Consider the following 20454-nt stretch of genomic DNA (forward strand, 5'->3'; position numbering starts at 1 on the left):
ATCAAAAAGCTTCCAGCAAACAAATGCCTGGGGCCAGATGGCTTCACAGGGGAGTTTTACCAAACATTCAAGAACTAAAACCCATCCTCCTCAGACTATTCCAAAAAGTTCAAGAGGAAGGAACACTTCCAAGCTCCTTCTATGAAGCCAGCATCACCCTAATATCAAAACCAGATAAAGACAACACAATGAAAGAGAATTACAGGCCAATATCCCTCATGAACGTAGATGCCAAAATCCTCAACAAAATTCTAGCAAATCGGATCCAGCACTACATCAGAAAGATCATACACCATGACCAAGTACGATTTATCCCAGGAATGCAAGGATGGTACAATATCCGCAAATCAATAAAAGTGATACATCACATAAACAAACTGAGAGATAAAAATCACATAGTCATTATCAATTGATGCAGAAAAAGCATTAGACAAAATCCAACACTCTTTCTTGATAAAAACTCCCAACAAGGTAGGAATAGAAGGATCATACCTCAACATAATAAAAGCTATATATGATAAACCCACAGCTAACATCATACTCAATGGGCAAAAACTAAAGCCATTTCCCCTAAGAACAGGAACAAGACAGGGATGCCCACTCTCACCACTCCTGTTTGCCATAGTACTGGAAGTATTAGCCATTGCAATTAGACAAGAAGAAGTAATAAAAGGCATCTAAATTGGAAAAGAAGAAGTAAAGCTGTCCTTATTTGCAGATGACATGATATTGTACATAAAAAACCCAAAAGACTCCATCAAAAAACTAAGACTTAATAAATGAATTTGGCAATGTAGCAGGATACAAAATTAACGTCAAGAAATCTATGGCATTTCTATACACCAATAGTGAACTTACAGAAAGAGAGACTAAAAAAGCAATCCCATTTACCATTGCACCAAAAAAATTAAAGATAACTAGGAATAAACTTAACTAAGGAGGTAAAAGACCTATACGCGGACAATTACAGGACACTGAAAAAAGTGATAGAGGAAGACATAAACAGATGGAAGCACAGACCATGTTCATGGATTGGGAGAATCAACATCATTAAAATGTCCATACTACCCAAAGCAATCTACAGATTCAATGCACTCCCCATTAAAATACCAACGGCATATTTCACAGAACTAGAAAGAACTCTCCAAAAATTCATCTGGAATAAAAAAAGTCCCCAAATAGCCACAGCAATCCTGAGAAAGAAGAACAAAGTAGGTGGGATCTCAATAGCAGATTTCAAGCTGTATTACAAAGCCACTGTTCTTAAAACTGCCTGGTATTGGCACAAGAACAGACATATAGATCAATGGAATAGAATAGAGAACCCAGAAATCGACCCAAATCACTATGCTCAATTAATATCTGACAAAAGAGGCATGAACATACAATGGAGTCAAGACAGTCTCTTCAATAAATGCTGTTGGGAAAATTGGACAGATACATGCAAAAAAATGAAACTAGACCACCAACTTACACCATACACAAAAATAAACTCAAAATGGATCAAGGACTTAAACATACGACCATAAAAGTACTAGAGGAATCCACAGCCAGAAAAATCTCTGACATATGCCGAAGGAACTTCTTCACTGATACTGCCCCTAGGGCAATGGAAACTGAAGAGAAAATAAACAAATGGGATCACATCAAAATAAAAAGCTTTTGCACAGCAAAGGAAACCATCAATAAAACAACAAGAAAGCCCACTGTATGGGTGAACATATTTGCCAATGATATCAACGATAAGGGTTTAATCTCCAACATTTACAGGGAACTCATGCAGCTTAACAAAAAGAAGATAAACAACCCAATAAAAAAAATGGGCAACTGATCTAAATAGACACTTTTTGAAAGAAGACAGAAGGGAGGCCAAGAGACATATGAAAACCTGCTCAAAGTCACTAATCATCAGAGAGATGCAAATCAAAACAACAATGCGGTACCATCTCACACCTGTCAGAATGGCTATTATCAACAAATCAACAAATGACAAGTGTTGGCGAGGATGCGGAGAAAAAAGAACGCTCGTGCACTGCTGGTGGGAATGCAGACTGGTGTAGCCACTGTGGAGAACAGTATGGAGTTTCCTTAAAAAACTAAAAATGGAACTCTCATTTGACCCAGTGATCCCACTTCTAGGAATATATCCCAAGAAACTAGAAACACGAACCCGAAAGGATATCTGCACCCCTATGTTCATAGCAGCACAATTCACCATAGCTAAGATTTGGAAACAGCCTAAGTGCCCTTCAGCAGATGAGTGGATTAAAAAACTGTGGTACATCTACACAATGGAATACTATGCTGCGGTAAAAAAGGAGTTCTTACCATTTACAACAACATGGATGGAGATGGAGAGCATTATGCTAAGTGAAATAAGCCAGGCAGAGAAAGATAAATATCACATGATCTCACTCATTTGTGGAATATAATGAACAACATAAATTGATGAACAAAAATAGATCCAGAGACAGAGAAACATCAATCAGAATGTCAAAACTCAGGGAAGGTAGGGGACAATAGGGGTAAGGGGGAGAGATCAACCAAAGGACTTATATGCATGCATATAAGCCTAATCAATGGACACAGACAACACAGGAGTGGGGGTATTAATGGGAGGTGGGGGGTAATGTGGGAATAAGGACACATATGTTATACCTTAATCAATAAAGAAATTAAAAAAATAAAAATAAAACATTTGTTCTAGTTCTGTGAGTTATGCCATTGTTATTTAAATAGGAATTGTGTTGAATCTATAGATTGCCTTAAGTAGTATGGACATTTTAATTATGTTAATCCTTCCTATCACTGAACACGGTATATGCTTCCACTTATTTGTATCTTCCTAAATTTCTTTTTTTAGTATCCTATAATTTTCCAAGTATAATTTATTCATTGGTATGGTACATTACCTTTTTTTTTTTTGCAATTATAAATGAGATTTTCTTAGTTTTTCTTTCTGATCATTATTGGTCTATAAAAAGGCTATCAATTTCTGAATATTAATTTTGTATCCTGCTACTTTACTGAGTTCATTTATCAGTTCTAGTAGTTTTTTCGTGAAGTGTTTAGGGTTTTCTATATACATCATGTCATCCACAGATGATGACCATTTTACTTCCACCTTTCCAATCTGGATGCCTTTTATTTCTTCTTCTTGTCTCATTGCTTGTCTGGATAAAACTTGTAGTATTATGTTGAATAAGAGTGGTTAAAGTGGTCATCCCTGTCTTATTCTTGATCTTAAGGGAAACGCTTTTAGATTTTGTCCATTGTCTGTGATGCTGGCTGTGGGTTTGTCAGATAAGGCCTTTATTATGTTAACATATGTTCCATTTATTACAACTTTGCTGAGAGTTTTTATCATAAACGGGTCCTGGATTTTATCAGATGCCTTTTCTGTATCTCTTGATATGATCATGTGATTTTTATCTTTCATTTTGTTTATATGATATATCATATTTACTGATTTGCAAATATTGTACTAACCTTGCATCCCTAGAATAAATCCCACCTGATCACAGTGTATGATCTTTTTAATCCGGTTTGCGAATATTTTGTTGAGGATTTTAGCAGCAAGATAATTTTTCAAGTGGGAATTAAATCTCAACTTACATAAGTATATGTTCCAATACTGATCAAAGACACCAAAACTTATTCCCTTTAATTTATTTCACCAGTTAATTTGTTAAACAGAAGAAGCAGATATTAGATTTTATGCCTGGTTTTCAAAATGTTCCCAATTATAATTCAAGAAGCTTGCATTGGAGTTTATAAAATTTAGATTTCTTGAATGCAAAGTTTTTGTGCTAAGCCTCTAAAGACTATGAATTTTTAAATATCAAATATATACTGATATCACACATGAGAATCTACTGTAACATAAATACATTAAGTAAATTTAGATTTAAAAAACATTTTCTCCCCCTTGCCATGTGGATTTTCCCCAAACATTTAATAAATTAATGATTTCAAGAAAACTGGAGTCATGTGAGGACATAATGAAAAGACAAAAATCTATGAATCAGGAAGTGGGCTCTCGTCAGACATGAAATTTGGCAGTAATGGGAACTTCCCAGCCTCCAGAAAGGTCAGAAATAAATATTTGTTGTTAAAGCTATTAAGTCTATGGTATTTTTGTTATAGCAGCCTGAGCAGGCTAAGACAGAGAGATGGATGTGGCTGATACCTTCCTTCTACTCTTTTCTCTCTTGAAAGCTGCTGTCTAGAGTCCTGGCAACTAATTTTAATTTTAAATTGATTTCAGAAAAAGAGGAAAAGAGAGGGAAACATCAGTGTCAGAGAGAAACATCGATTGTTGTGTCCTGTATGCACCCTGACCAGAGATTGAACCTGCAACCTTGGTTATGTGCCCTGATCGGGAATTGAACCCATGGCCTTTCGGTGTATGACAGGATGCTCCAACTGAGCCACACCAGCCAGGGCCAGGAAAGTATTTTTTAACTTTGCATTATTCACAAAGAGTATTGGCCTAGACTTTAATGACAATACTCCTTATCTCCAAAATTTCTGTGTGAAAAAAAAAAATCCTTATTTGAATCACTGTTGGTTAAGTGTTCTATAATGTGCAGCCCAAATAGTAGACAACTACTAGAGATAGTATAATACCATATAAAGCAATAATTTAAAAATACAAATCATCTGCCAAAACCGGTTTGGCTCAGTGGATAGAGCGTCGGCCTGCGGACTGAAGGGTCCCGGGTTCGATTCCGGTCAAGGGCACATACATTGGTTGCGGGCACATCCCCAGTGGGAGGTGTGCAGGAGGCAGCTGATCGATGTTTCTCTCTCATCGATGTTTCTAGCTCTCTATCCCTCTCCCTTCCTCTCTGTAAAAATATCAATAAAATATATTTAAAAAATAAATAAATAAAAATACAAATCATGAATTAAACTGGTTTCCTGCCTACATAATTTCAATAGATTTTTTTAAACAGATATTTGCAAGAGTTGATGCCCTATAAGAACAACTATTAAGTGCCACTAGATTTTACTTGAAGACTTAACTATGAAGACCCTACTTACATGATATAGGTGATAATAATTTTCATTGAGTTATCTGAGGACAAATAGTAAAAGGATTCACAGAGTTAAAATACAATCTCAAGAAATACTGTATTCTTGCCATTGTTAGATGGAGAATGAAACAAAATTTCTTTGAGTGTTTTTTTATTAACTGATTTCAAGTTTTAAAAGCTCTTCATCCCAAGATTATACTAAACATTTGCCTGGATTTTTTAAAAAAATATCTTTTTATTGATTTCAGAGAGGAAGGGAAAGGGGGAGAGAAACATCAATGATAAGAGAAAATCATTGATTGGCTGTCTCCTGTATGCCCCCTACTGGGGATTGACCCCCAAACCTGGGCATGTATCCTTGACTGGAATCGAACCTGGGACCCTTCAGTCTGTAGGCCGACGCTCTATTTGCTGAGCTAAAATGGCTAGGGATGGAATTTTTCATTTTTATAGTTTTATTGTGTATTTTTGTTTACCATTTTAATCTGGCCATAATTAATTTTTAATTGTAGTGTGATGGTGTGAGAGAGAGATCAAACTTTGTTATTTCAACACAGTGTCCCCAACTATATATTGGGTTATTTATCCTCTCTTCATTTATTTGAGCTGCCACCATTCATCACTCAATGGTCATGGACATGTGTATATGTATAGAGGATTGGGCAAAAATAGGTTTACAGTTATGAATATGAAAAACAAACTTTATCTTGCACTATTATTTACTAGAGGCCCGGTGCACAAATTTGTGCACCAGCGGGGTCCCTCGGCCTGGCCAGTGGGATCGGGCTGAAACCAGCTCTCCAACATCCCCCAAGGGGTCCTGGATTGCCAGAAGGTGCAAGGCAGGCCAAGGGGCCCCACTGGTGCACGATCAGGGCCAGGAAGGAATGTTGGAGGTTGGCCATCCAGGGAGGGGCTGTGGGAGGGCTTCAGAGCATGTCCGGCCCATCTTGCTCAAGTCTCGATCGGCTGAACCCCAGCAGCAAGCTAACCTACCAGTCGGAGCGCCTGCCCCCAGGTAGTCAGTGCACGTCATAGTGACTGGTTGAACGGTCGACTGTCTACTCCCTGGTGGTCAGTGCACGTTGTAGCGAGCAGTTGAGTGGCCTTAGCATATCATTAGCATATTACGCTTTGATTGGTTGAGCGGCCTTAGCATATCATTAGCATAATACGCTTTGATTGGCTGAATGGCAGACCTGATGACTGGACACTTAGCGTATTAGGCTTTTATTATATAGGATTAATTGTATTATTTTCCATATGAATAACTGTAAACCTACTTTTGTCCCACCCTATATGTCTTTTGCCAAATTTGGATTGTTTTCAGTCATTATTTCTTTGAATATTTTTTCAGCTCCTTATTCTTTCTCTTCTACTGAGGATACAGTAGTATTTGTCTCACAAGTCCATGAGGCTCTGTTTTTTCTTTTTTTTCCTCCCTCAGTCTTTTTTCTCTCTGCTGTCCAGATTAAGTAAAGTCTATTGGTCAGAATTCAACTTTCTGATCCTATCCTCTGTTATTTCTACTCTGCTATTGAGCCCATCCAGTAAGTTCTTATTTCAGTTATCATATTTTTAGTTTTATAGTTTACAATTTTTAAAAAGAAATTGGTGTCTTTTTAAAGAAGTATATTTTTTAATTGAGGAAGGGAGAAGGAGAGAGATAGAAACATCAATGACGAGAGAGAATCATTGATTGGCTGCCTCCTGTACAACCCTTATTGGGGATTAAACTCGAACCCCCAACCCCCACCCCCCCAAAAAAAAGAAAACTGTATCAGTTTTAACACAATGATTTCCCTCAATTAAAAAAGTTATATCATTTAAAAATTTTACCAAAAATAAATAAATAAAAACCCTGTTGAATATATTTGTCTTAATTTACAAGACTCTTTTCCTAGGAAAAAAATAAGTTAAAGACTTTTCTTTCTGTCCTTATGTCCTATGTCTCAAAGGACACTATGAATTCCTGTTCTTGGGTTCCTAGGTCAATTTGTATCATACATTTTTATCATAACAAAATAAATGTCTCTTTTCTGATTTATCAACATATGAAGTAAAAATCAGGCTTTTCACTCATAAGAAATTTCTGAAGATAAATGTTAATACTTATTAAAATGCTGTAATACCACTTTTCTTTAACTTACCCTCAAAGTATGGTTCTCTTGTGCTAATAATAGCCTTAGTTCTTCATGTAGTGTTATAACTTCCAGAAATTGTCCCCATAAAGCCATTAGAAGTGAGCAAAGCTGTGCAAGATTCATATTTATATGTTCTGCCAGTTCATCAGGGTTTTCTATTTTCTGAAATGACAAGAAAAAAAACCTTTAACTGCTCTCTGAGACTTACTATAACACATCTAAAAATAATACATTATTGTGAATATTAATACAAAGGCGCATTTTTAGTTTTAAAAAGAAATGTGTGTGTGTATGTGTAGAAAGAAAACTGACCTATTGTTTTTTTTATATTTGATAATTACTATAGGAATTTTCAACAACTTAACAAATATTTTAATATCTGAGGTATCTTATAACTGCAATAATGTCAAATCCAGTACAAAACTATAAATCAGAATTCTATAGAGCATGATCAACTTCAAATACTAAAAACTTGGAATTTTAAATATGATGTACAAATCATACTGAAAGTTATAAAATTTTTGAAAGATAATGAAATCTTAAAATTTTATTTTTCTCCAATCAGTGAATGTAAAGAACTTAAAAAGATCTGTAACTTCTCATAAAGGACTATCTAAAGTACTGCTTTTGCATCACTCCTATGTTTCTTACATTTCATTTTGCTTATGATAATTCTTTTACAGTGTTGTTAAACACTTCTTTCTTTCTCTTTATAACATTCATCTACTGTTTATGGAACACATTTTAAATGTTAGGTCCTAACATTCTACAAAGATTAATATGAGAAGCTCACAGTCTAGTGAGGGAAAAGGGATGGGTAAACAATTATGCTATTATGAGTGGTCTAATAGTGGTATTAAATTATTCCATTTACTTAAATATTCACCTAAACTGATGATAAAAGTTAAGAGTTCTAGGTTATACTATGGAACTAGATTATACAGAATCTTATAAAAAGCATTTGGTTTTCTTGAATGATAAAATAAGGATTTCTGAATAAAGAATAAAAAAAAAACTATACACCAAGAATGACTGCTTTTCTTTTGGACAAGCATTTTTATTATGAGGACAGGTTTTTCTTGGTCAGGTTTTTCTTTATTTCACCAAGACAGTAGTCAGTTTTTGGGAAGATAATTTCTTCCTGCAAAAATTTTGTATTCAATTACTAGTAATACTAGGACACCTACTCTAAATATATAGATAGATGCTGATTTCATTTTCCTATCCTAAAGAAGGCAGAAGTAGTATATCGAGTTTGAAGTTGAAAGTCACTCCCATGGTACCATCTATATACCACAGACAGCTAAATTTATATCTCTGAATCACATCTCTTTTGACCTACTGGATGACTGTACTTGGACATGAAAATAAAGTTGCTCAAGTTCAATTTATGCCAAATTATACTAATTATATCTCCACTCTCCCTTTCTAAAAACAAACCAAAAGACAAATAAACCTCCTAAACCCTGCAAATGTTGCTTATCACATATCATACTCTTAATTTGTTTATTTTTACTTTTCTTTTTTAAGTAAAAGTTTGCAATTCAGCAGACTTTTCTTCATCAACCCAAAACAAGCTTCCACATAGCTACCTTAATTCAGAGAACACATAAGACAAAAATTCAGCAAAATTAGTAATAAGGAGAGAGTCTTTTATTCTCTTTTGTGACTTTGGTTCTTACATAGTAGTCAGTCAATAAATATTTACTGAATGAATAGGGAACTACAGGTTTCAGATAAGGAAAAAGCTCCCAGAATTTACGGATAAACTCAGAAAATGTTGACTAATTCCAGAATTCTGAAATGAGAGCTAACAGAGTGAACAAATGGTAAATATCGATTCAGCAACACATAATAAATCTTCAGATGTGGTTTTCCCCCAGGGAATGATTTATAAATGTTCATTGATTTGAGAGAGAGGAAAAAGAAGGGGAAGGGGAAGGGGAAGGGGAAGGGGAAGGGGAAGGGGAAGGGGAAGAGTAAAGGGAAGGGGAAGAGTAAAGGGAAGGGGAAGAGTAAAGGGAAGGGGAAGGGGAAGGGGAAGGGGAAGGGGAAGGGGAAGGGGAAGAGGAAGGGGAAGGGGAAGGGGAAGAGTAAAGGGAAGGGGAAGAGTAAAGGGAAGGGGAAGGGGAAGGGGAAGAGTAAAGGGAAGGGGAAGGGGAAGGGGAAGGGGAAGAGGAAGGGGAAGGGGAAGGGGGGGAGAGAGAGAGAGAGAGTGGGGGGGGGGGAGAGAGAGAGAAAAGAAAGAAACATTGATGTGAGAAAGAAACATCTATCAGTAGCCTTCCATACCTGACTAGGGATCGAACGTGCAACCTGCCCTGACTGGGAATCAAACTTGCAACCTTTTTGGTCCAACAAACTGAGACACCTGGCCAGGGCGAAGCTGACAAATTTTTGACGACTCTCTTAAGAACACACAAAAGATGAGAATATACTGCAAAGTAAGCTGAAACTTGCAGTATTGTTCTAAAAATAGTTTAAACAAAGTTTAGAAGAAGAAGACTTAGATAAGCATTTGACAGTAATTAAATAGCACTGTGTAAGGCAAGCAACACTGTACTTAATATAATCTACAAACAAGTAGAATAATTCTTCTGGCCTTACCATAGGCTGAATGAATAAAGTACACACCTTCCCTCCCCACCCCCACCTGCCCCCCATCCCCTTTTTATCCCTTTTCTGAAAGGAGGGCTTTCTACATACCTTGTAATTATTAATTTTATTTCTCAGGGATCATGGCACCACAGTTCTGAGAGAGGACTTTAGTATGTTCATTATTGGGAAAGCAACCCTTAAAGTATAAATAAGTTACACTTCTTCTGGTTTATATAAATCTTTATAACAAGTCTTAAAAATGTAAATAATAAAATAGTTTTATGTTAAAAAGAAAATTAGAATTAAGTTTGAGAAGATCTTTTATATTTATTAATGTAGGAATAATAAGATCTTACATTTGTGTTTTTTAAAATAGCATTCATTATCTTATCTTACATGGAATATACACTATTTAAAAACACGCAATGAGTTCGTTTGATTACAAAGATTTTTTAATGCCATTTTCACGAATATCACAATATGAACATTTTCCTACATCATCAAACATTTGTTGAAAGTACCATTTTTAAAGTTGTGCAAAAATTTGACCTATTGAAATAAAACAAATTTTCATTTCTGAGTATCATTTTATAAAAATATGCAAGTTTAAGTGATGCTTTAAAAATCTGTCCATAAGTTCTTTGAGTAAACTAATTGAAGAAAAAGCACACTATTGATCAGTTGACTTTGCTATTTCACCTATATGCAGAATAACATACATTTTAAAGATAATTTTAACTTCATGCTCAAATCAAATGTCTTTTGACTGTGCTTCTACCATGATCAACAATTTTATCTTTGCATTTTAGGAAAGATAATTTATTACTAAGTTTTTTTAGACACAATTTTTAGAATAGAAAACACAATCCACTCAAATGACTTGATCATATGAATTTTAAAAATCCAAGTACCTTAACTTCTTCACATAGTTCAGTAAGCCGAGCTTCTACATCCATATCCTCTGAAAGGATTAAAGAGCAATTAGAGAAAGTATTTCAATGTTTTATCTGAAAACTATTTTTGAAATTATATAAATTAAATTACCTTTTATAAACCAGAAATATTTTGACTATATTTAATGAATTACATTTCAACATAATGTATATTCATAAATACATTAATCATGTGGGTAATGTGATAATCATTAAATTCTATGCTCTATTAAATAGAGTGCTTCAGTTCCCATAAGAGGCTAACACAGTCAAGGAAATATTGCCTATATACCTAAAATAACATGCACTGCTGCATCACAGAAAAGACAAAACATATAATTAGGTTTTATTGTATTTCACATATTATAAATTCTGCTAAAGCTTAGTAGTCTGTCTTTTATTGCTTAAAGAGTTTAATTGATCCTTCTCACACAAAGGCAAGAATACTTTCTTTAAAATCCTGAATTCACTCATCAACTTACTATCTCATAAGGCATACTGAATGTTTACTACTTGATAAAAAGAATGATAAGCTTTTAATTTGATAAAATAAGCAGTTACAATTATATAGTAAATACAACCAAACTATGATGTGAACGACAGATGTTCTACTGGTAATTAAAACTAGTAGAACACATATGTTTTGTAATTGACAAAATATATAAATAAAATTATATTTAGTTATAAAAATATACCAAGAAATAGGTCACAAATTTGGTCAACCCACTGATAACTAAAGAAATCTGGTAAGATTTCACAAATCATTTCATTGTCAGATAAATCAGCGGCTTCTACTATTAACTTTTCCAAAATTAAAAAGAAATCAGCAGCAGACCTTGTATTAAAATAATAACTTTCATATGCCAATACCTGTTTTCACATTACTCATGATCTTTTCCTGTGATAGAAAAAGTTTTAGTAGTTACATATCCTATGAATTTTTTAAAAATGAAAAATGTTTTAAAGTTTGAGTTTTGATACTTTTAAAAATCTTTACATAGAGGATCCAAATGCATAAACTGGTACATTTATATTATGGCTAGTGAAAGCTACTTCAATGTAACCAATATCTTAAAGAATGTTTAAAAGCAAAACTTAACCTCAAAATCTTTGCGTTCAAATGATTTCAAAATCATTTAGGAGTGTAACCTGAGTTTAAAATTCTACTTTAATTTTTCTCCTTAACATTATGTGTGTGTGTGTGTATGTGTGTGTGTGTATATATACACACACACACACATATACACACACACACACACACACATATATACACACACACACACAATTTTATAGAAATGTATAAATGTCATTATTATCTTACATAAAACCATTTTAGCTCCTCCTGCTAATTCTAGGTTAGTGCCTTGAACATACCCTTCCATATTTTTCAAACATACATACATATACATATATAAGTTTTGGAGTTGCTGTTTTACAAAAATGGGATATTTTACACATTTCCAGCAACTTGCCTTTTTCTCTCAGCACTACTCCATGAAAATCTGGAGCCCTAAAGCATTTTCTAAAATGGATGCATAATATTCCTTGGTGTGAGTACCTCATAATTTCTTCTATACTCCACTCTTCCAGATGATGAACATTTATTTTCAGTATTTTAACACTAAGAACAATATAGCAATAAACATGCTCGTACATATATCTTTACATACTAGTACTCTTATTTCTGTTATATAGGTTAACAAAAGTGGGATTGTTAGGTCAAAGGGTAAAATCTATCTTATTTTCTAAATCCATCCATTCATTCATCTATTGTTATTCAACAGATACTTGTAACATAGCACAGAAAAGCCAATATAATGCTAGCATTTATGAATCAAGGGTATCTTAATAGAAGTATTATTTAATAAAAGTATTAATAAAAATATAATTTAATTCATTACACTTTAGTTTTAAATCAAGTCTTTTCCCACCCAACTGAAAACTGCGCCCTTCTTTACATAGGCCTTATTACATAAGTAGCACTCTGTAAAATTATTTAAAATGTAAATTGACAGGCTTACAATAGTTTAAATGAGAATTATATATATATATATGTTTTCTAGTTCAACTACTTATTCTTTTTTTTAGATTTTTATTAAACTTATTGGGGGAGAAGTATATTTTTATTGCTTGAAAGAACACAGCACATTTCAACCAATCAAAGCATAATATGCTAAAGATATGCCAAGGCCGCTCAACCACTCGCTATGCCATGCACTGACCACAAGGGGGTAGACCAGGGGTGGGCAAACTTTTTGACTCGAGGGCCACAATGGGTTCTTAAACTGGACTGGAGGGCCGGAACAAAAGCATGGATGGAGTGTTTGTGTGAACTAATATAAATTCAAAGTAAAGGAGCGGAGGGGAGAGTAAGAGAACCGGATAGAACAGCCGGATCCGGCCCGTGGGCCGTAGTTTGCCCACGACTGGGGTAGACAGTCGACCGGTCAACCAGTCGCTATGATGTGCACTGACCACCAGGGGGCAGATGATCCAAATGGTAGGTTAGCTTGCTGCCTGGGTCCAGCCAATCAGGACTAAGTGAGATGGGCTGCACATGCCCTGGAGACCTCCTGTGGTCCCTCCCTGGCCGGCCAACCTCCAGTGTCTCTCCCCGGCCCTAATTGTGCACCGGTGGGGTCCCTCAGCCTGGCCTGTGTCCTCCTGCAATCCAGGACCGCTCGAGGGATGTCAGAGAGCTGGTTTCAGCCCAATCCCACAGGCCAGGCCGAGGGACCGCACTGGTGCACAAATTCGTGCAACGGGCCTCTAGTGAGAATATAAAATTGTATTCCAAAGTAGTGATCATAATAAATCTTCAACCTTTGTTTTTTCTTCCTGATAAGAAAATCATTTTCTCTCTTAAGTTTTAGTGAAAACTGACCCAACTTAAGTATTTCTGAGCTAGTTTTCATCTGAGAAATGTTAAGAAAGATTTTGGCTCCTTAATTTCCTTTTGTTCATACTCATAAAAACTAGGAAACACGGTGATTTTATTTTATTTTTTATTACCATAGCCTTTCATAACTTTTTAAAAATGTAATTGTAATGGTCTATCCTGCTCAAAGTAAAAACTTTCACTATGCTTGTAAAAAAGATAGTAAATTAAATTCTAGTCAATAACAAAAATCTAAAATATATAGAGAAATATATCAATAAAGTAAGGAGATTAAACTATTTCCTTTACAACATGTAACATATCTAGATGGTGCTAACTGATAGTACTTAGCTTTTTAAATTTAGAATAAAAAATAAATGCAAATTGATGCAAAAAGCAAAACCAGATAATGAAGATGTTTCTCTTCTTTATTTCTGTAATGCATGAAATTAACTTCAGTTTTTAAACCACATTTCATTATCATCAGTTGTTCCTAAAGATAAATTGAAGGCAATATAATTAAACCAACAAATTCTGGCAATAAATATGGTTTCCAAAAAGTGCTATTTGTGGGAATTCTAAAAGAATATGGAAAGAGCCAAAGAAATCTTTGCATTTACCATTTCTAGTTTTAAATAAAAACTTCAATATTACAAATTAAGAAATTAACCAGAGCTTATCTACAAATCACATTCTAAAAGTTCTTAAATAACGGTGGTAGAAACATACTATATAAATACATATTTATAAAATTTGACACTAATTTAAAGCAAAATTTAGTACTAATTAAAAGGGATTATTTACTTAACCTATTTATAAACATACCTAGACAGGTGTCTTTCTGGGTTCGTGGCTGTTTTCTTCTGAGAAGGCGCTCATAAAGGACCTGCATGTTGGCCTTGGCTAGTTATAAGGATTGCACACAGCACTAGTTACTATACTCCTTTTACAACAAAATTTATTAGAATTTCCAAAGTTGTTATTAATAGACTTAGAATTGATCTGATAATGCAGTTAGATTAGAATTCTGAAGCAGAATCTTTGAGTTAGTTAATTAGCTTATTAGAATTACAAATGATGTACATTCAAGTTTATATTACTGTTCTCTTTCCTATTTAAATGTATGTGCCACTCAACATTTCATAATCAATATTTTCATGTTTTAATTTCTTAGACTCAGAATTTTAGAAATGGCAGTGATCTCAGAGATCAACTAAGTCAAACCCTTGCTTTTACAAGTGTAGATATTGGAGCCCAGAACAACACTTGCCAAAGCCTAGATTCTAGAACTTGTGACTCCCATTTTTAGTAGGAGCTCCTGGCACCAAACCAATATATAACTATATGCCATCAAAAAAATGTACATCATTCATCTAGGAGAAAATAAAAAGGCAAAAGCAGAAAGGAATTCAAGGCATATTTTAAAAGGCAAAGCAGAGTTTAGATATATTTTTCAAAGCATGGTGAAGTTTAAGACTTTTACATATATTTATTTGAAAACTCAAGAAAAATGCTAAATAGTAGAAGGAAATAAAATAAATCCTTTAATCAAGAACTACTTTAAGTCCACTTATTAAAACTGGTGAATATGATGATGTTTAGTCAACAGTGTTTTAAGGATGTATTATCTAGTGCCTATAATTTAATTTTGGTAGAATAAAAATAAATAACATCAATATTAATAGCTAAGAATATGCGGTTTATTTTGAATAGTTGATAGTATTTTAGAGGTTCGCCTAGAAGATGCATTCAAGAATACACTAATAAACTAAGTCAAAATAAATAGAAAATATAAATAGTAATGAAAAGTTTAAGAATAATACAAAGTATTACCAATAAATATTTATTGAAGATGAGTCTTGACTTTAAAAATCCCTAGGAAACTGCTATAAGCTATGTATTGATGCCTATAAACTTTTCAAGTAACAACAAAAACTGTATTATGCTGTTTTATTTATTCAATCATTCACTCATTCAACAAATATATTTGAGTAAATAGATGAATAAGGTAGTAATAATTTTATTCTATTACTATTATTTAATTATTAAAATTAAAGTCTGGGTTTGCTTTAGAATTTTATTTTTTTATAAAATATATTAAGCATATAATTTGGAATAAAGTTGAAATTAAATAAATATAAGGGCTCTTTTAATTATGAAATTTTCTACATTGCATTTAGAAGCCCAAAGTAACATATAGGACAAAAAAAAGCAGTTACCTGAGAGAAACTTAAAAGCCTTAGAAATAAATGATCACACTGAAGTTAGAGTAACAACTTAGCAATAAAGTGCTAATACTGTCTAATGTATTTGAAATAAATCTTTGCCTTTGAAAAGAGATGCTTGATTTCTTTAAACATCACTTTCTTTTAGAGGAATATTTTTTTTAAGTTAAAATGTGGTTCATGTGTCATTTCATTCACAAATATAAACCTATTTGAAAATTAAATGCTCACAGACATCTTCCTTATACAAGCATATATAGGCCCATCTTGTATATGACTCTACATTAAAACCACAAGAAGCGCCATCTTGCGGGAGAGCTTCTCTCTCATTCGTCCCTATACTGAACTGATTACTAATTAAGGGAAGGGGAGAAGTCAAAGCTCTTTAAAGACAGAGACCCTATTCTTTCCTCAGCATCTGACACATTAGGTAGTCATAAAAAGCCCAAGGGAATTATACCATTAAGAAATCTTACTCCTAGAGCTGCTTTACACCCTCTATCTTTTGGATGTTCTCATCTTTCCTGCCAGACTCATGCACCATATCTGGTTCCCTTTAATTTCCCCTCCTTCTTTAGAATGGAATTCGCTTTGTATATACAGTCTCAAAGCTAGTAAGTAACAGAAATGGCTCCAAACATGTACTCTTCAGCACTACAAGCTAATGCCTCCATAAATTCTACATCAAAACTATTAACAAATTTTCTTGTAGAAATAGCATTACACACAGCTTCTAAGTTTCATGCCACTACTTTTTATAACACTACTTTTCAGGTATGTAGTACTGTCCTTAATTAATATTGTGGTTTAATAATTTTGTGGTCTGGTCATTAAATCTAAATTAACCAAAATTTATTATATAACTAGAGGCCTGGTGCATGAAATTAGTGTGTGTGTGTGTGTGTGTGTGTGTCCCACAGCCCAGCCTGCACCCTCTCCAATCTGGGACCCCTCGAGGGATGTCCAACTGCCCATTTAGGCCCGATCCCACCTAAACGGGCAGTCGGACATCCCTCTCACAATCCAGGACTGCTGGCTCCCAACTGCTCACCTGCTTGCCTTCTTGATTGCCCCTAACCCCTTCTGCCTGCCAGCCTGATCACCCCTAACCACTCCCCTGCCAACCTGATTGATACCTAACTGCTCCTCTGCCAGCCTGTTTGCCCCTAACTGCCCCCCCACTGCAGGTCTGATCCCTCCCAACTGCCCTTCCCTGCAGGCCCGGTCGCCCCCAACTTCCCTCCTCTGCTGGCCTGGTCACCCCTAACTGCCCTCCCCTGCAGGCTTGATCACCCCCAACTGCCCTCCCTTGCAGGCCTGGTCCCTCCCAACTGCCCTCCCCTGCTGGCCTGATCTCCCACAACTGCCCTCCCTTGCAGGCCTGGTCCCTCCCAACTGCCCTCCCTTGCTGGCCATCTTGTGGTGGCCATCTTGTATCCACATGGGGGCAGGATCTTTGACCACATGGGGGCAGCCATCTTGTATGTTGGAGTGATGGTCAATCTGCATATTACTCTTTTATTAGATAGGATAGAGGCCTGGTGCACGGGTGGGGGACAGCTGGTTTGCCCTGAAGGGTGTCCCGGATCAGGGTGGGGCTTCCCTTGGGGCGTGAGGTGGCCTGGGCGAGGGGCCTGTGGTGGTTTGCAGGCCAGCCACGCCCTCCGGCGACCCAAGCGGAGGCCCTGGTATCTGGGGTGTATTTATCTTCTACAATTGAAACTTTGTAGCCTGGAGCGGAGCCAAGCCTTCTGCTTCCTCCGTGGCGGCAGCCATTTCTGTTGGGATTTATGTATCTTCTATAATTGAAACTTTGTAGCCTTAAGCAGAGGCCTGGGCTGGCCAGGGTGTGCGGAAAGCTTGGCTTCCTCCATCGCCGGGGGCAACCCTAGCCTCCTGCTCTTTCCAGCTCCGTGGCTTGTGCCATTTCTGTTTGGGTTTATGTATCTTCTATCATTGAAACTTTGTAGCCTTGAGTGGAGGCCTAGGCCAGCAAGGGCAGGCAGAAGCTTGGCTTCCTCCATTGCCAGGGAAACCCAAGCCTCCCTCCTGCTCTCTGTGGCCGTAGCCATCTTGGTTGGGTTTATTTGCATATTTGCTCTGATTGGCTGGTGGGCGTGGCTGGTGGGTATAGCAGAGTGAGGGTTAATTTGCATATTACTCTTTTATTAGATAGGAGGATTCTCCTAAGAAAATATGTCTGAGTTCCAAAGAACCAAGTTAAAAAATATATGCACCATAATTTTTCCATCAATTGAGGATAAGTGATAGCCTAAATTCATCTATTCTACAAACAATCCTTTCCTTTTAAAAAGTTTGTATTTTAAGCAATAGTCTCTTATAGGATTTTCCTAAGGGAAATAGAAAGATTCAAAGTACAGGAAATAATAGTAAGGAAAAAGAAAATTTCAGAGGACAGTAATCAAAAGGCTTTGACACTTCCATTTTTATCTTTAGAAAGAACACATGAGCAAAAAAGAACAAACACACATTCCTATTGGTTGTGTTTCTGTGTATACATTGGATTTTTGCATCAAATATCCTAAAGAGACAATTGATAACTGCTTCTTTTTAAGTTAAAAAAGTTTGATTTGAACTAATGGAATTAATCAAAGCCTCTAGAGTAGTTGATGATAGGGAATGGCACAATATCCAGCATTTTCTGACAGCTGAATTTAAGTAAGGTACAAATTATTATACTTTCTTATAGTTCTTTTGCATTCTCAAATAGGCAATTATAAAAATAGGCTAATTAGTCTCAAACACAAGAATTATTTTCAATAACAGTGACTATTTTTAAGTGCATCAATATTATTAAAAGATTGAGATTCTTGAGTAACAAAAGAAATAAACAAAGAACATTGAAAAATTTAAGTAAGATTTAAAATGTAATTTCTGATTTATTCAAATGTAAAATAAAAATAATTTACTCAGGCCCTAGCTGGTTTGCCTCAGTGTATAGAGTATTGGCCTATGGACCAAAAGGTCCCAGGTTCCATTCTGGTCAAGGGCACATGCCCGGGTTGTGGGCTCGATCCCCAGTAGGGGGCGTGCAGGAGGCAGCCGATCAATGATTCTCTCTCATCATTGATGTTTCTATCTCTCTCTCTCCCTTCCTCTCTGAAATCAATAAAAAATATATATATTAAAAATAATTTACTCAGATCACTAAAATGTGCTTTTATGGTGAGCTATAAGCTGACATTTTAAAATAAAATCTTATAAAAAAAACTATCATTGAAAGTCTAAATAAAAACTTATTTCTGCTAATCGCAATAATTTGTCCTTTGTGAAATTATATATGTACAAGAATTTTGCAAACTACAAAGGACATACGAAGTTAAGGTAATATGATTTTTTAAAATTTATTTTATTGAGAGAGGAAGGGAGGGGTGGGGGAGAGGAGAGAGAGAGAGAGAGAGAGAGAGAAAGAGAACTATCAGTAATCAGAGAGAATCATTGATTGGCTGCCTCCTGTACACCCCCTACTGAGGATTGAGCCCACAACCTGAGCATGTGCCCTGAGCGGGAATCGAAATGTGACCTCCTGGTTCATGGGTAGATGCTCAACCAGCTGGGCAAGGCAATATGATTTTTTTTTATCATCTACTGTAACATATATGCAGATATTATTGTTGATTAAAATTAAAGTTTAATTTTTTTCTGAAATGAAATGAAAGAAATAAGATCTGAGGTCACTTAAAACCAAATGTATATAAAAATGTCCCAAGTACCTATACTCCTCTTCTATTTTTAAATATTTGGAAATATGAGTTTATGTTCCCATGATTCTATAATTACATTTGCTTTCCAGTATACTTTCTGATTATAGTTGAAGTAGTATATGAACATATGCTTTTATAAAAAATCTATCAAAAGACCCATTTCAAACTTAGCACCAAGAAGTTAGTTCTCAATATCATAAATTGCAGAAAGTAATTACCAAAGGTGGAGAAAGATGGAACTGAGAGAAGGAAAAGTGAAGCACTTAACATTATAGTTTTAGTATAGAAAAACTATGTCAAAGCTGATAACTAGTAATATGAGAATGAAGAAAATTACTTGACTATAAGATAGGTCTGACTACTTTAACATACCTAGTTCTAGTTTCTGACAAGAGGGAATCTCTTCTGTTACCGTGATGAAGTAGCTGTGCAATCCCTTGAAGGCTAGCAGCAAAGTGGCACAAAGTGTATAATGAAAATGATAAGCATGATGTAGGAAGGAGTCTGCAATAATAAAGCTGCAACCCTAAATAAAGAATAGATTTGGGATATAGAGGGTTAGTAACCAAAATATAAAAATGTTACACTTGAAACTTAAGAGAAATGAAATAAAAACCTTAAGCATTTACTAATTACAGCTTTTCTAAAACATAAGAAATCTGGCAATATTTTTGGGAGTTGCTCTTAATACAAGCAATTTAAACATGAAATGCAACTCTAGCAATTTCAGTGACAGATTTTTAAAACAAGCAGATTATGAGTTTTTTAAAAATTTGAGGTTCAAATTACATTTGGACTGAGGGACAGACACTCTGCTTTTATAGTATAAGTAGTGTCCTGGTGCACGGATTCGTGCACATTGAAAGGAAATTAATTAGAAGAAATATTTTAATATTGCTATTCGCCCTTTCTG

At 35.2% G+C, this 20454-nt stretch overlaps 1 protein-coding gene across 5 annotated transcripts in view; it reads right to left on the bottom strand.

The window, feature by feature from the left end:
- Positions 1 to 20454, bottom strand: part of FAM135A (family with sequence similarity 135 member A) — a 108490-nt gene that overhangs the window by 39320 nt on the left and 48716 nt on the right. For 3 of the 5 annotated variants that reach the window (XM_080665317.1, XM_080665316.1, XM_080665318.1), the window contains 4 exons: positions 19914 to 20067; positions 14417 to 14494; positions 10693 to 10742; positions 7190 to 7345 (listed from right to left, as the gene is read on the bottom strand). In XM_080665317.1, coding sequence (XP_080521443.1) covers positions 7190 to 7345; positions 10693 to 10742; positions 14417 to 14494; positions 19914 to 20067 — 438 coding nt within the window. The remainder of the gene's footprint in view (positions 1 to 7189; positions 7346 to 10692; positions 10743 to 14416; positions 14495 to 19913; positions 20068 to 20454) is intronic. The other 2 variants (XM_080665320.1, XM_080665319.1) reach the window with 1 other exon arrangement.

Source organism: Plecotus auritus (assembly GCF_963455305.1).
Source record: "Plecotus auritus genome assembly, chromosome: 4".
Lineage (NCBI taxonomy): Eukaryota > Metazoa > Chordata > Mammalia > Chiroptera > Vespertilionidae > Plecotus > Plecotus auritus.